Consider the following 15,149-nt stretch of genomic DNA (forward strand, 5'->3'; position numbering starts at 1 on the left):
GGAAGCCATCCTTTGGAATCTATTGATTTTTAGAGTTTCTAGGGATTAAAGATCTGGTAGGTTGACTGATCATGTTTATTGATGAGTGTTTCTTACTTAAAGTGCATTCTAAAAGGCCACCCTGGGAAAGAAGAAGTCAAATTCAGCTTTGTGTGAAATGAAATAAACAATGTTTGGAATACGTTGTTTTGTTGGGTTCTTTTTACTGGAGAGAACTCTGATTTGGAGCATGTTGTCAAATAATCATGATGTAATATGTCAATACATCTTCTCCACTCATTGGCTCTTATGCAAAATGAAGATGTTGTGAAATACAAAGCTGTGTTTCGTGTCAGGTGCATACAGGCAACGTGTGTATTTGTGATTGTGATATGTGTGGAAACAAGCAATGGGACAGTTATAAAGACATCTTCTAATAATAATTGAGGAAAGTAAAGCATGGAAGAAGGCCTTTGAACCTATCCTGTGTTCGCAATTAACCTTTATAAGTCTTAAGTTGATTTAGGAGCATTTGAATTAAATCTTTAAGGATGTTGCTGTTTGACAGGAACTTTCTTCTTGCAGTTAAGCCTTAAAGAGTTTTGCAATAATAACCTTTTGAAGTATAATTTTAGAATATTGCTTGTAGTAAGGATCTTTGAAACTATAGCAGTAGAATATATAAAAAGGAAACATGCTTATCTCACGCCTTAACAAAACAGTGAAAAGCAGCTTGAGAAAGAAAGATGAACATCAACTCAATGATTAATAGTTTTGACCAATGGAAGCTGGACATCACTGTTATGAGATTTATAGTCCTTGCAATTAAAAATTGGACCCACATCTGGAGATTGGACCTCACCATCTGGGAGACTTCTTCCTTCTTTCAGAAACCGAACCACCACCACCTGGGATACTCCTTTTCTGGGATACATCCTGAGAAAAACTAAATCACAATAGTGTATAGAATTGTGACATAAAAATTGGGAATAGAAACTGCTGAGAAAGCTTAGGGGTTCCCCTATAAATACCTGTAAGCCCCAACTATTGGCGTGCAGTTGGAGGGAAACTTCCCCCACTGTACCCAGCGCTGTATTGCTCATACTTTACCATATTAATTAATAAATTGATTGTTGCTTGAATATTGGCCTCATCAAGCTTCTCATTTATAACACCTTTTTCTGGGACAGAGAGCAAAAGGCCTGATAAAGGTGTGCTTCAATTCTGCAGGATGGTACAAGGGAAAAACCTGCAGAACTGGCACTTGGTAGGGCCCTCACTTCCCACACCTAAACTGAATTTTTGAAGTAAATATTGCAGGGTTGCTTATTGCAAAGTTGTGAGATCGTCAAAACTGGATGCAAGCTAATCCAGCTGGGTGGTCTGTGCAGTGGCCATGGACCACCCAGAACCAAAGGGCACACTGTGATCCTCACAGCCTAAGTGGTGTAGCCCTTATTTTAAATATGGAAAAAGAAAACTATTTCAAAAGAAAATGCAATTAAATAAAATGGATTTTTAAAAAAAACTGAGCAGGAGTCTCTGTAACTGAAAAAAAAAATCACAATTATACTCAGTTAAGTACACCAGTTAAATTTATGCTGCCATTCATGGTTGGTTTATTTAAATGACCGATAATTGTCTTTTCCTTTGGCTCCCTAGGTGACAGTGTTTTGTTGCTCACACTGAAATTATTTAGGTAATTTGGAAATTCTGCTAGAATTTCTGTTTTATCTGAAAATCTGATTTAGACTTTGTCTTGAAGCTCACTGGCAGTGAGACTGGCTTGGATTTGATTGATAAGTTTTCTGGGCTGTCTTATCAGTGAATGGCTTTATGCTGTTCACTCACGTGAAATTACTGACATTTTATAAACAGAATTCTGAAAGCTGAGTGACACAGCTTCCATTGTACCAGGAGGCTATGATGTGGTACAAACTCAAAGGAATTCCTAAGATTGCTCTAATATCTGTTAGAATCTTTAGGAAATAGAGTAGTAAGAAAATTTTTTAGACTTTGTTTGATAGACAGTAGTTTCTAAGCTGACCATTACTGAACACAGTCATAATCAATAAAACAATCATTTCTTTTGGTCAGGCCAAAATGGTCATGAAATGAAATTTTATAATGAACTTTCACAGGGACTGAGAAAAATGTGACCACAAATATCTTCCAGCTGAAATTACTTGTTACACTTGAGTACCAGAAAAAGTGGATGAGAGAATAAAGTCCAAAATATAGTAGAATTAATATGGTACTATGACTGTTTCATTTATGAAGTGGTTAGGTTACTATGGATTCATATATCAACAGAAGCCTGATTCCATGAGGTATTAAAAACCCTTTTTCCTTTAAATAATCCCAGTTGGAAATATCATATTAAAATGGACAATTCAGTTGCCTGGTATTTTAAACATCATTTTTCTGATATTTGAAACCATCCATCAGATATTTTAACCATCCAAACAGAAACCTTTTTTTTAAAAAAAAAAAAAAAAAAAAAAAAAAGTGGGGGCGGCAGGAAAGCACCCAGAGCAGATATTGCTTCTCATGTATACAGGCAAAGCGCCACCAAGACTGACAGTCATTAACAGTCACTAATTACTAGAATTGTAATTACTTACAGGAGAAAGAATTTGACTTGCTGTATCTCCAGAAACCAAACTATTCTCTATGTTCTTTGTCTGTGGAATATTTGATGTTTAGCTCTGAACATTTTATATAAAAGAAAGATCTTGCTCTAAGTTTTTGTGGCAGAATTCCCAGAATGGATTCGCTGTCTGAGACCTCTCTTTGCAGCTCCACTCCAGTAAGATAGCAAAAACTTTTGCAGCTGTAGTTCCTAATCTATTGTATGCAATCTGAGAGACTTACATTTATCCATGTGAGTAAGGCATCTGCACATGATAGTTCTTGCCACTTGTTGCATTGTTGAAATAATCTCCTTGTCTCATCAAATATATACCTCCTTTTGGTTAGTCTGGAACAATCAGATGTCAAGTGTAAGGTTTTAAATGGTTAATGTCTAATTAGGACCCTCTGGGGAAAAAAAATACAAGTTTTAAATATAAATGTTGCAGAGATAACAGACAAGGTAATTTTCCCATAAAATTTTGCTTCAGCAAGTGGAAAACCATGAAATGTTTTTTATTGTGTAAAATTTTGTTTGAAACTTGTAATGCAATTAACATACTTAGCCATTAATCAACAATCAACAACCATACAAAGCCTTATTTTATTTTTTTTTTAATCACTCAGTCTTTAAAACTGGGTAAACTCTAAAGTGCTCCTGAGGAATTTGAGTCTGAACTATGACCAAATCTTTAATCATCATGAAAATCTCCATCAGGGCAGATTTCCAACAACAAAAAGCGTATACAGAACTAATTTATTTGATTACTGAGTCCCAGGGCATGATTTTCAAAACAAAGCAAATCCTGGAAGATTCCAAGCAGTTTCCCAAGCACTTCAGTATGTGCACGCTGTGTGCAACAGTCTTTCCTAATGATCTTGCCAAGTCTTGATGATGTCTTCAAAGACACTGAGTAGCTTCTGCTTCACAGAAATCAACAAGGATTTAAAATATTCAGCTACATTAGGTCTTATATTTGTTCTGTACATTTCTGCACATGCAAACATATTTTGCACATTTTTGGTATTGTACAAGCACGTTTAACTCCTGAGTAGCCTTGATGAACATACCCGCCCTATCAGTTTTTGCTGTTTGCTGACATACACCTCCTGAAAATTTGCTGACACAAAGGAAAAATCCCATGCTGAAAAGCTTACTATGGGTAATTGCAGGTTTTTTTCCCAAAGCTAAACATTGGCTTTATGAAAAGAGATCAGAACTGAAAGGCAAAAAAATCAGAAAATGAAGCTTAATGTATAAAATGTGCTCCAAACAAAGTAAGCACTGGTGCTAGGATACTTTTCCCCAAATGAACAAGAAATTAATAATTTGCAAGGTACTTCTCTGACTGGGGTACAAAAATTAATGGGTAATGCTTTGTGTCACTGTTTCCAACAACATAAAGCCCAGAGGAACGCACCGTGTTGCAAAATTTAACACTGATGTTGGCATTTCCTAGATCATACTAGACCTATCTCAAAGAGGTCAGCCTAATAATTTTATGGATACCAAAAATCTTGATTGTAAGTATTTGCACTTGAAATTCTACACCGGCAATTAATTAAGTGGTTATTAAAACTCATTTTTATGAATTCATGGTAATAATGTGAAGCTGATTTATGAAGATACCATCTTTGTCTGTGTTATAGCACACCTTCACGACCATTCATGTCCCTGCCTTTCTTATTGCTATGAAATCTAAACTAAATCCCACCTCTTCCCTCCCAGCTCTTCTTTATACAGCTCTTCTTATATGGTGACAACAGTCACCTCCTCTTGTGATTTTTCCCTTTCATTACATAACATTTCAGTTGTCTGTGAAGTAAATGGAGGTCTATTATTTTGTCACTAGGTTAAGAATTGTGTTTGGAGATGAAGGTGTGCCAGCTAAGTAAACTTTGGTGCTTTGCACTTGCATTGTTGAACTGTCTATGTTGTGTGTGTACAGGGAATAGAGCTACAGGTTATTACAAATTGCTTACCCAGGAAAACCAGACATTTTGCCATAAGCTTGTATGTCAGTGGTTAAATACCAAGTGTACTGTTCAAGTTGGAGAGGATTTTGGATCATGAACCAAGATGTGAAGTTCCATGAACTCCAACAATGCTTTAATCTAGTTCCAAATTTTGCATTATAGGACCATTTTGATGCCAGCTGTTACAATAGGAGTTGATAGCACCCTATTTATTGTATGGAATTTGTGCAGCTTCCATCAAGTCATGGGAATACTACCCACACATTCATTTCTCCTACTGTGAGAGGTAGTGTTATCATTCCTTTAGCGAGGACTGTCAATACTTCTTGTTTGTGGGTTTGCTCAGCTGAAACTGAGCTGCACATAAACCTGTAAAATCCTTGTGTTGCTACATGACCTATCAAACTGGGCAGTTAATCTTTCTGAAAGAAACTGCCAATTCAAAAAAGAAAACAAGATATTAACAACAGACATTTCAGAACAACAGCTCCTGCAGTAGTTAAATGATGCATTTTAGTCCAACAAAATTATGAGGTTTAATTGTTTTATTGTACAATTCAAAGAAGGAATATTTTAAAGAAATGTAGCAATGAAATTTTGTAGATTTTCTGTGAGATCATTGGAAGATATGTAGCTGCATACCCATGAAAGTAGGCAATAACAATATTTTAAGAATAAGCCGCAAAGCAAAATCTTTTAGCTTTCTTAATGAAATCTGGAATTACTGTACATCATTCTTTTTAAACCCACAGTACCACAGATACTAGAGAAGGAACTTCTTGTATAAACATATTGTCCCACTTTGTTAATAGAACTTTTTGATGAATTTTACTTGTTTAGCTTTTAATACTTCAGAGCAAAAAAAGTCACTAACTCCCTTGGCTGATTATTCCATGATCTAATAAATCAACACACACTCCACATGATACCATCATGAGAAGAATTTTTACTGAAGCAGACAAGTACTCCTGTAGCTTTTTCACCCCACAGAAAAGAAATTATAGGAACTGACTAGTGATTTTTCTTTGTGGAACTTTCTTTGCAAAACAGAAGTGTGGTGGTTTATATTAATGTAAAGGTTTTTATTTTCATTTCAGTTTATTCCACTCAGTGCCACCTACACTTATGGGACCACCAAGAGCCTTGAATAAAGGACAGGATATAATTGTGCTACACAGGACTAAATCAGGGAATGAATAATGGTATGAGGGTCATAATGCAAGCCCTTGTGTAACTTTACTCTGTGGGGGGATTGTGTTGTGCCAATCCAAATTCCTTGGGGACTGGCACTATTTACCTCTTGCAGCACCTCTCCTTCCTGTGCCCCCTGAACAGGGATGGAACAGCAGGACTGCAGCAGTTCTTGTCCTTAAAGTACTTTGCAGCTTTTGAAATATCCTGAGGAAGATGTTGGGAGCCTGGGAGTAAAAGCCTACTGATAGCTGCTGCAGTTCTTTTGTAGGAAAGCGTAAAAAAGAGATATGATATCTCACTGAGATGTGGACATTTGCATGTCTACTCTATTTTTAACTGTCTGCAAGGTGACTGCAGGCCATTACTTTTCTTAATCATTGCCTATGACCTCTCTGACATAGTCATAACTTGGCTATAAGAAATATTTTTCCATTTTTTTCTTCCTTGTTCTCCTGACAGGAACATCATGTATTATTACACACCAATGTTCTTTGTGTTGCTGGGGTTTAAACCTGACCTAATTTGCAATGATGAATTATTGCCATGCTGTCTTCTCTTGCTTTTGCTATTCCTGTCGTTTTTGTGGTAATTTTCACTTCCTTTCTGGTCTTTTTAGCACCTTGAATTTTTGTTTTCAAGGTCTTCTCCATACCTCTGACCAGCAGATTTGTTGTAGCTTCCAAATAATATTGAAATTGAAACATTTTTAGTAATAGAAGAGCAAGATTTTTAAGAAATGGCTAAGTAGAGTGAGCTGCTTTAATAATACTTGGCAAAGGGGGTGAAATGGATTTCCAATAAGTCATTAATGTTTTTTAACCCCATTACTAGCATGAAATAAACTAAAACTTAATGCTAGTTATCCACATGATCTTTTACTGCCACAGCAGAGTCAAAGGGAATGCCTTGCCAACAGCCTTGGTAGAGAGGGCAAAGGTGAAGGTGAGGGGTTCTGTCCCCTCAAGCTGTAAATGGCTGGAGCACTGCTGAGGACACTGCAAGCATCTCAGATCCAAAAATGGCTCCTGGGTGGCCTTGGTGGCCATGACTACACGAAAGACAAGGAGTGACTGGAGAGGGTGCACTGGAGAGCCACAAAGATGATGAAGGGTCTGGAGCAAGAGCTGTGGGAGCTGGGTCTGTTTCAATCTAGAGAAGAGTGAGAGGGGATCTCATTAAAGCCTACGAATACCTCAAAGAGGGCGCTTATAGGGTGGTGCCGGACTCTTTTCAGTGGTGCCTAGCAACGAGGAGCCATGGCCATAAACTAAAACACGAGAAGTTTCACCTCAACGTGAGGAAGAACTGTACATTGAGGGTGGCAGAGCACTCGAACAGGCTGCCCAGAGAGTCTCTCCCCATTGACATATTCAAAGCTCATCTGGACGCGTTCCTGTGTGACCTGCTCTAGGTGACCCTGCCTTGGCAGGGGGGCTGGACTGGATGATCTCCAGAGGACCCTTCCAAACCTAACGATTCTGTGACGCCACCCCACAGGTCCCTGCCCTGCTGCCCGAAGGCATCAGGGGGAGGGCTCGGCCGCCACACTGGGATCGGGGAGCAGCGGCGCTCCCCTCCCCTCCCCTCCCCTCCCCTCCCCTCCCCTCCCCTCCCCTCCCCCCTCCCCTCCCCTCCCCTCCCCTCCCCTCCCCCTCCCCTCCCCTCCCCTCCCCCTCCCCTCCCCTCCCCTCCCCTCTGAGGTCCCATCTCTCTACCCCCGCCCCTCCCCGGCGCCGAGGGGGCGGCGGGCGCGGCAGGTGCGGGGCGGCTCCGCTCCCCCCGGTGGCCGCGGGCCCGGGCGGGGTTGCGCCGCCGCGGATGCAGGCGCTGGCCCGGCGCCAGCGGCATCGGCGCGGGTTGCATCAGACGGCTCCGTGTTGGCCGAACGGACGCAAGATGCTGCGGACAGCACCCCGGCTGCTGCGGACCATCTGCACCACGGCTGCGGTGAGTAGCGCGGGGCAGGCCGCCGCAAACCTGGATCCTGCCATGCTGTGCCGTGCCGAACCCGCGAGCGAACCGGCTGGGGGGCAACCGCAAGGAGGGGGATAGCAGGAGCGGGTGTTTTCCAGGATGTGATGCCTATCGTCTCTGCCGAGGATTTAGCAAAGCGCGTAGAGGCACGTAGGGTAAGGTCTCGGTGTGGGTGCAAAGGCTGCATCTTGCCCTGTTCGGCGAGCGGGATCGCAGCCATCATCTGGGCGCTGCATCTTGCAGGAATGTGCCTGGAAGCTGCGGGGAACAGGCACCAGCGATGCTGTGATAGTGCCCCGTAATCGTCTGTCAAGAACAATGTGATCCTCCCTCAGGCTGGATTTGCCCTGCGAGAATCTGAGGCTGTCTTCTCATTTAAAAGGGACAATGCTCGTTCCCAGCGGCAAAGTGAAGCCCGCGGCTCTGGCCTGTTTCGTTTGCCTGTTCATAACTCTGGCATAGTGGGCTGCTCAGGGTTGCAGTTGGTGGCCTAAATTCCTCTGCATCTGGTTTAGTCTTTTACAGCTCTGAGCATTTGTTTCAAGCCGTTTTCTTTATGTCTGGTTACACATATAGACTGCAGGACTCCTGCAAGGAACATCTGCCTGAAAGCCATGTCCAGTCCAAATTGTCCAGATGTGTATGTCTGGCAAGTTGAATGAGGCTTGGGGGAGTTCTTTCTTCCCTAGAGATTGTTCATTGTTTTGTGTTTGGTTGCTCAGTTTTGTTTGAGGATAGCAATCCTCCAAAGGTATCTGCATGGAAGGCGTTAGAATTAGGAGATTTAACACAAGCCTTTTAGAAATGCAACCGGCAGTGCCAAAAAAAAGAGAATGAATAAACGGTGGGAACACATTGCCCTGGATGTGTATGTAGATGGGGTGGGGTTCTACTATAGGCTTCTATTTGCAGGCACTGGAATTCAGCACATGTAGGGGGATCTCAGTAGAAATAAAGTTGCAGTACTGCTTTTCAAAAGAAGCATCTCTCTGTAATAATTTTTAAAAGATGTAACATTCAGGGTTTTTTTAGCTTTACTGAATTCTTATAATTCTTATGCAAACTAAGTAAAATATTGTAATCTTTTTGATTATAAGGTTTGTACCCAGAGTAGCAGTTAGTAAATCTTAATTTTCAGGAAATTTAATTAGAAGGGATAACCAATTGAAGTTTAGATGCACATACAAAAGAGGCAATAACAGAAAATTATTTTTATTTAAAAAAAAATTCTCCTCTGAAGAGATTTTGTAAGTTTAGACTCTTCTTAGAGAAGAAAATGTAGATGTTGGATTTATCTCCTATTTCTAGGAACTAGAACTTGGCAAGATAGTTACCAGTATTTGTCAGGCTGTCATCTATGCAGTACTTAATTCTATTTGTTAGTTTTATTTCTGTTTAAGTGTTTTGGAAGAAAAAGAGAACCAGGATGGAATCAAATATTAAAATACTGTATAACTTTTAATGAACTATTTTAAAATATATTCCAGTATGGTATCAAGAGATCATATGGACAGAATTTTTAAATACAGATGTCAAATTTAAATCTGTGCTTTTGTATTGAGGTGGTGAAGCAGATGTGAACTTTGAGACACGTTGAGCATTCAAGATAAGACTGCTTGTAGAAACACTTCTCCGATTTTATGCTTCTACCTTCATGTTACTGTCTTCATTCAAATCATGAGTACTTGAGTCAAGGAAACATAATCACTTTTAATCTGTGTTATGCTATAAACAAAAAATAAAGTTAAAGAAGAAATTGAAAGTTCAGACAGTGAAAACAGCAGAATTACAGTAGAGTGAAAACCGATTTCCTAAAATCTTGTATTCTGGCAGCACTGTCATAATGACTATATTATTCCATGATTAGTCATAAAAGAAGGGCCAGATCTCCCTAAGCCACCTGAACTGCATTATTTACTATAACTAGGAATTGGGTAAACTTACAAAAGTGCAGCAAAAGATCCACTCTGATGCTACATGACCACTAACTTTCACAGGCATGGTTCATGCACACTACATGCTCATAGTCAGCCAGCCAACTGCAAAAGGAGTCTAGTATAATCTCTTAAGATCACTCTGAAATATAATAAAAAGTTCAATCTCTGTGTATGTTAGTGATAATGATGAAGTATCTATCTAGCACATTATTCAAAACCAAGATTGTTTTGGTGTTCTTCAACAGAATTTCTAAAGTTTCATGATGAATGCTAGCAATGGCACTCTGGCCAAAATGTGCCATTTCTGTAAGACAGAAAACACCAAACTCTTTTTCTTCTCTGTGTTGTCTTATAGAACTTTCTGTTTTAATTGAGTGTTATGTCCACATTAAATTCTTCTACAAAATTTTCCCACTTCCACATGTCTTACTCATCTTAGGTAAAAATGCTTAAGGAGAGTTTGCAAAGGAAGATATGAATGGCTATAACATCTCATGCAGTTGTTCCACTGTAATTTTTCAAATAAAACAAAAAACAAAGGACTGAACATGTGGTCTGAGCATGCAAGCCCTTCCACACAGATATTTTTCTTTTTTTTTTTTTTTAACTTGGTAGAAATCCTGTTCATGGCTGATTTGTGGATACCATTCAGTGGAGAGACAACTCAAGAATCACTGGGCACAGTTACCAGATCCATCTTGAAACCAGTCAATTTGAGTTACCTTCAGCAAGTGTGAGGCATCAAGGCTGATTTACTGCTAGAATAATGTTTTTGTGCACTACAGAATTTCCCACACTGCAATTTTCTCAGTCTTGTCAGTTTCAGTTTGCATTTGGTGGGTTTTTTTAATTTGTTATTCATTTGGGGACTACATTCTCTCTTTGCTTCTCACCATTTGTTGATTCAATTCCACATCTAACACAAATTAAATGTGTAGCTTTACTGAAAGTATGTTGATTTACAGCAACTCATGATTTGGTACCGGAACTGCTATGCCATTCCATGTAATATGAGAATCAGATTTATTCACAGGGCAACATGAAGAGAAAGTGTTGGAATAGAGGGTCCATATGTTATTAGCGCTTTGTGAATAAACTCTTTGTGAAAAAGTAACTCTTTAAGTGGTGATAAATTTGGACTAAAAATTACAAGAAGATTGTCAAAGTATCAGAAAAGCTGCAGAGTACAGAAGTGAATACTTTAAGAGTGCTTTGGAAAGGATTTAGGGTAGATTTACAGAAACAATTATATGACATGATTTTTTGTGATGGGAGAAGAGAAGATTCATTAGCTAAGAAGATCCCTTCCAGTCCTGTTCTTACTGAGAAATGTTGACAAAGGGGCAGAAGTAGAATTAGTAATTCTTATCTGACTATTTTTAACATTTATTCAATATACTAGTTGGGCACTAGTTAGCACAATACAGAAATCAAAGGATTTCATACCATGCTGAACATGTTCAGTGATCCAGCAGGTTAATCTTTCTCCAATTTGCCTGGCTATAGTTAAAATACTTGGAAAATCTAATTTTTTTTTTTTTTTTAGTGCGTGCAGCAACATTTCTGCTGTAAAGGCATCCATCATAAAGCATTGATAATGAGCACCACCTGCATCAGTTTGGCCTTGCTGGATAAGGATTGCAAGGATAAATTGTAATTCTGAAAAAGTTCTTATCTTCGTTAAGAATGAAATAGTGGACTATTTGAGGTATAGCTGCCAGCAGTGTTGGTTAGTAATATTATTATCAGCAATGTCACAGACATTTTTTTGCCAGCCAGTTATAACAGTCTGATTTTGCAAGGGCCTGAGTTATGTCCATCTCTGCATCTTACTGCTTGTTTCTGCTGCAGTGGCACAAGTGCTGAGTAATGCTGCAATACAGGACAGTTTTACTATGCAGTTTCATTCTCAGGGAAAATATTGTCTCCAGTACAAATAATTATTTCCTATTTTTTTATATTAAAAAAACCCCAAAATTCAATATTCCTGCAATGGAACCTACCAATTCATAACTCCCTTTTCTAAAGCCAGCTGCACAAGAGAAATACCTGAAACCAGTAAAATACATCCACGATGTGTCAGCTGTGAAATGAATTTCAGTGGATTGTGATTTTGAGTAACCTATTTTTCAGGACATTTCTCTTTGTCATATGATCTGATGGGCAGCAGACCGTTTGTTATCTAATCAATAACCCACTCAGTCAAAGTATCCTCATGTCCCAGCACCCTAAGAAAGGGAAGAAGAGGGAGGAGATAAACATACAGGTGCCAACTTACAAGGAAAACAAATGTCAGTGGTTAAGACATTCATAGAGTGCTTTGATTCCTCTGAATGGTCATAAGGAAGAAATGAAAGTCAAAGTCCAGTTGTGAAAAATGAAGTTAAGAACAAAGGTGGGGAGTGTGTGGATTTATTTCCTACCTTTCGTTCAGGCCTCCTAACAGGAGGGATCTGTATGGTTTGAGTCTAGGAACAGTTTGTTCCAGATTCAGCTTTGAGGAAGGTAAGTTTTCTGTTTATTCTGTATGGACCTTTCCGATTTAACCAGGTGTGATAGTTCATTTGTTTTTCAGAGGTTTCCAGTTTTCATTTTCCAAAAGCTGACTAAAAATGCAAAGACATGCATATAGAGACACTTCCACCCTTCTTCCATGTTTCCATGCTCATTCCTGCTCCCCTGCCCTATGTTAGGACTCATGGCCATGCTATAAATTAGACAAGTGAAGAGATCCAATTACAAATAAGCTGTGTTTTTCATGTTGGTGCCTGCTCACTTCAGTACCCTAATGCAGCTACAGCAGTACCAGTTCTGGGATAAAGGAGGTGTTGTTGGAGGTGAGGGACTGGAGGTAGGGTGGGAGAGGAGCACAACTGCCACATAAATCTAAAAGGACTCAGAAAGAAAAATCAGTTTTCTGAGGAAGCAATCACTTGAAAAACATAGACATATCTGATATTCTGATATCATCATAGTGTTGTGATTCTATCATAACTTCCATAAATTATCATAAATATAACTATCATAAATTAAAAAAAAAAAAAAGTGGAGGTGGTTACTTGCACCTTCTCTGTCTGAAGAAGCTTAAATCACATGTCCAGTGTACTGGGATCCAAATGCAGCAGGCAGTGGAAGTCCAGCCAGGGAACCTCACCTTTAGCACCTTTTTTTGCTTGTAGGAGTATCAAATGGATGATCATCACCTTTAACTTGGCAGGAACAGTGCAAGTTTGTCTTCTTTAGCCTATACATGTTAACCGCAAATAATATACCTCTAATTACAGGGATTTATAGAGCATGTTCCAGCCACATAAATTATGCCTACTAAAAGCGTTTTATGTATGTTTCAAAAAATGTATTTTCATTTCTTACTATGGATAAGGTCATGGAGCCTCTCATAAGAAGCAGTAGGTGGTCTGTCTAATGAAAATTGTAAAAAAGCCATATAAACGTCAGTGACAGTACCAGATGATACTTTCACATGAAGTATGCTCTTTCTAAATTGTATGCTACCTGTCATTAATCTCAAAAAATTAATTATTATTCTTTCAAAGGTGATTAGGTTAGAAAAACTATTCCATTTTAAATCAAACTGAAAATTGACAAAGAAAGAACAAGACAGAAATGTAAGCAACAATGTATTTTCTTTGCATCCTACAACATGTTTTGTTTTAATTCTTTTTACCAGGCTTATCAACATAAGCTAAAGCTAGCTCTCATAGGTCAAAGTGTTTTTGGACAAGAAGTTTACAACAAGTTGAGAAAAGAGGGACATAAGGTTGTGGGTGTATTCACTGTGCCTGACAAGAATGGACAAGCTGATCCTTTGGGTAAGTGTAACCTGAATCCAAATGTAAAAATTACAGGTGTACATAACAAATTTTCTTTCCTTTCTTTAGAAGGTTATATCTATATAGGAATGACTTGCATATATTGCCTTTGATCCACTAAATCCAGTACAAGACCTATCCTTTAACAAACACCAGTCCCAGAACCAGTTTAACCTTGTCCATTTGTCAGTACTTTAGACAAGCAACTTTCAAAGTAGTTTCTAAACATGGAGGGCTCTATATTAAAGTATTGGAAAACCGAAATTAATCTGGATATCTTATTTAAATGTACACCCTAGAGGTAATCATTCTGAATTAGATCTGTATCTTACAGCAAATAGCTGCTGAGCCTATATTCAAGAGCAAATGTCTGTCATCTGCTTCTCTGTGCTGGCTGGGACACTCAAGGCACTGAGCCAAGATTGTTTACTCCTGGCTTTCTGCCCTTTTTGACAAGCTTGTGTGTGGCAGTGTACCTGCAAAGCCTATTTCTCTTCCATCTGGACTATGGAAAACACATTCAAAAGGTTGGAGGAGGCTTTGCTCTCCCTTTTTCCATTGTCGAGGTGTATCAGGATTTTCTGGGCTTAATAAAGAAAGAAGTTTTGCTTACTCAGAATTGTACTTAGAACCAGCATGGCAAAGAAGCTAATTTGGAACCATCTGAATTGTTGCTTTTCTTTGGTTTTTGTTTCTGTGACACAAGTTCAAAGATAGCAAGTAAATATGATTAGCAGATAAAAGTGCCAGAATGGAATGTGCCTTTATCTGAAATCAAAACTGCATTCCATGAGCTGTTTTAATTCTCTCTTGGTTTTGGTTGGGGGCTTTTTTGGTAGTTTTGTTTTGTTTTGTGTTGTGCTGGTTTTTGTTTTGGGTGGGTTTTTTTAGTATGGTCCTGACATGTTTTTACAGAACTCTCATGAGGGAAGAATCAAACATAAATTTTGCTTACTGGTGCTGTGGTGTCCGCAAACTAGCATGTAATTCTCAACTCTACCTCATTAAAAAATTTAATCACACTTTGGAAGAATTAGAGAAGGCAACTATTAACTTAGAAAATGAAAAATTGACTATCTGTGTCTGGTTGGATTACATAATATAAAAAGTTTATGTACAATATAGCATAACTTGTTTACATTATATAAATTATTCTTGTACAGTTGATACACTAACAAATGCAACTAAGTAAATCTTCCAGTCTTTCAATCATGTCTTTATTTTTAACTAAAACCACAGTATAATTTAGTCCAATCTTTCCTGGCTGGGGGAAGAAAATCAAATTAAATTGCTAGATGACTTAACTTCTTTTTTTTTCCAGATGACTCAAAAGCTTAAGTCTCAAGTTCTCAAGTGTTTCCTGAAGCTTTCTGTGCCCTCAGACAGCTACAGTCTTTGTTTTCTAAAAGAATCTTCAGTACACACTAACTTGCATGGAATAATATTTAAATAAGAATTTACCTAAGATTTAAATCAACAGGCTAAAGATGCTTCAGGTCAAGCTCAAGATCCAATTTCACAAACAAAAAAGAGAAAGTAAAGTACAAATACCTGTCTTTTCTTGCTTTCATTGGTACTTCCCAGCCAAGTCATAAGAGTGAACAGAAAGTTGAGATTGACATAAGAT

At 38.6% G+C, this 15,149-nt stretch overlaps 1 protein-coding gene across 1 annotated transcript in view; it reads left to right on the forward strand.

Annotated features, from left to right (window-relative positions):
- The first annotated feature begins 7,583 nt into the window (after positions 1-7,583).
- The window catches only part of ALDH1L2 (aldehyde dehydrogenase 1 family member L2), a 31,756-nt gene continuing 24,190 nt past the window's right edge, over positions 7,584-15,149 (forward strand). The window contains exons 1-2 of the mRNA XM_009086406.4: positions 7,584-7,728; positions 13,381-13,522. Of these exons, the coding sequence (XP_009084654.3) occupies positions 7,600-7,728; positions 13,381-13,522 (271 nt within the window). The 5' untranslated portion in view covers positions 7,584-7,599. The remainder of the gene's footprint in view (positions 7,729-13,380; positions 13,523-15,149) is intronic.

The sequence above is a fragment of the Serinus canaria genome, chromosome 1A (assembly GCF_022539315.1).
Source record: "Serinus canaria isolate serCan28SL12 chromosome 1A, serCan2020, whole genome shotgun sequence".
NCBI lineage: Eukaryota > Metazoa > Chordata > Aves > Passeriformes > Fringillidae > Serinus > Serinus canaria.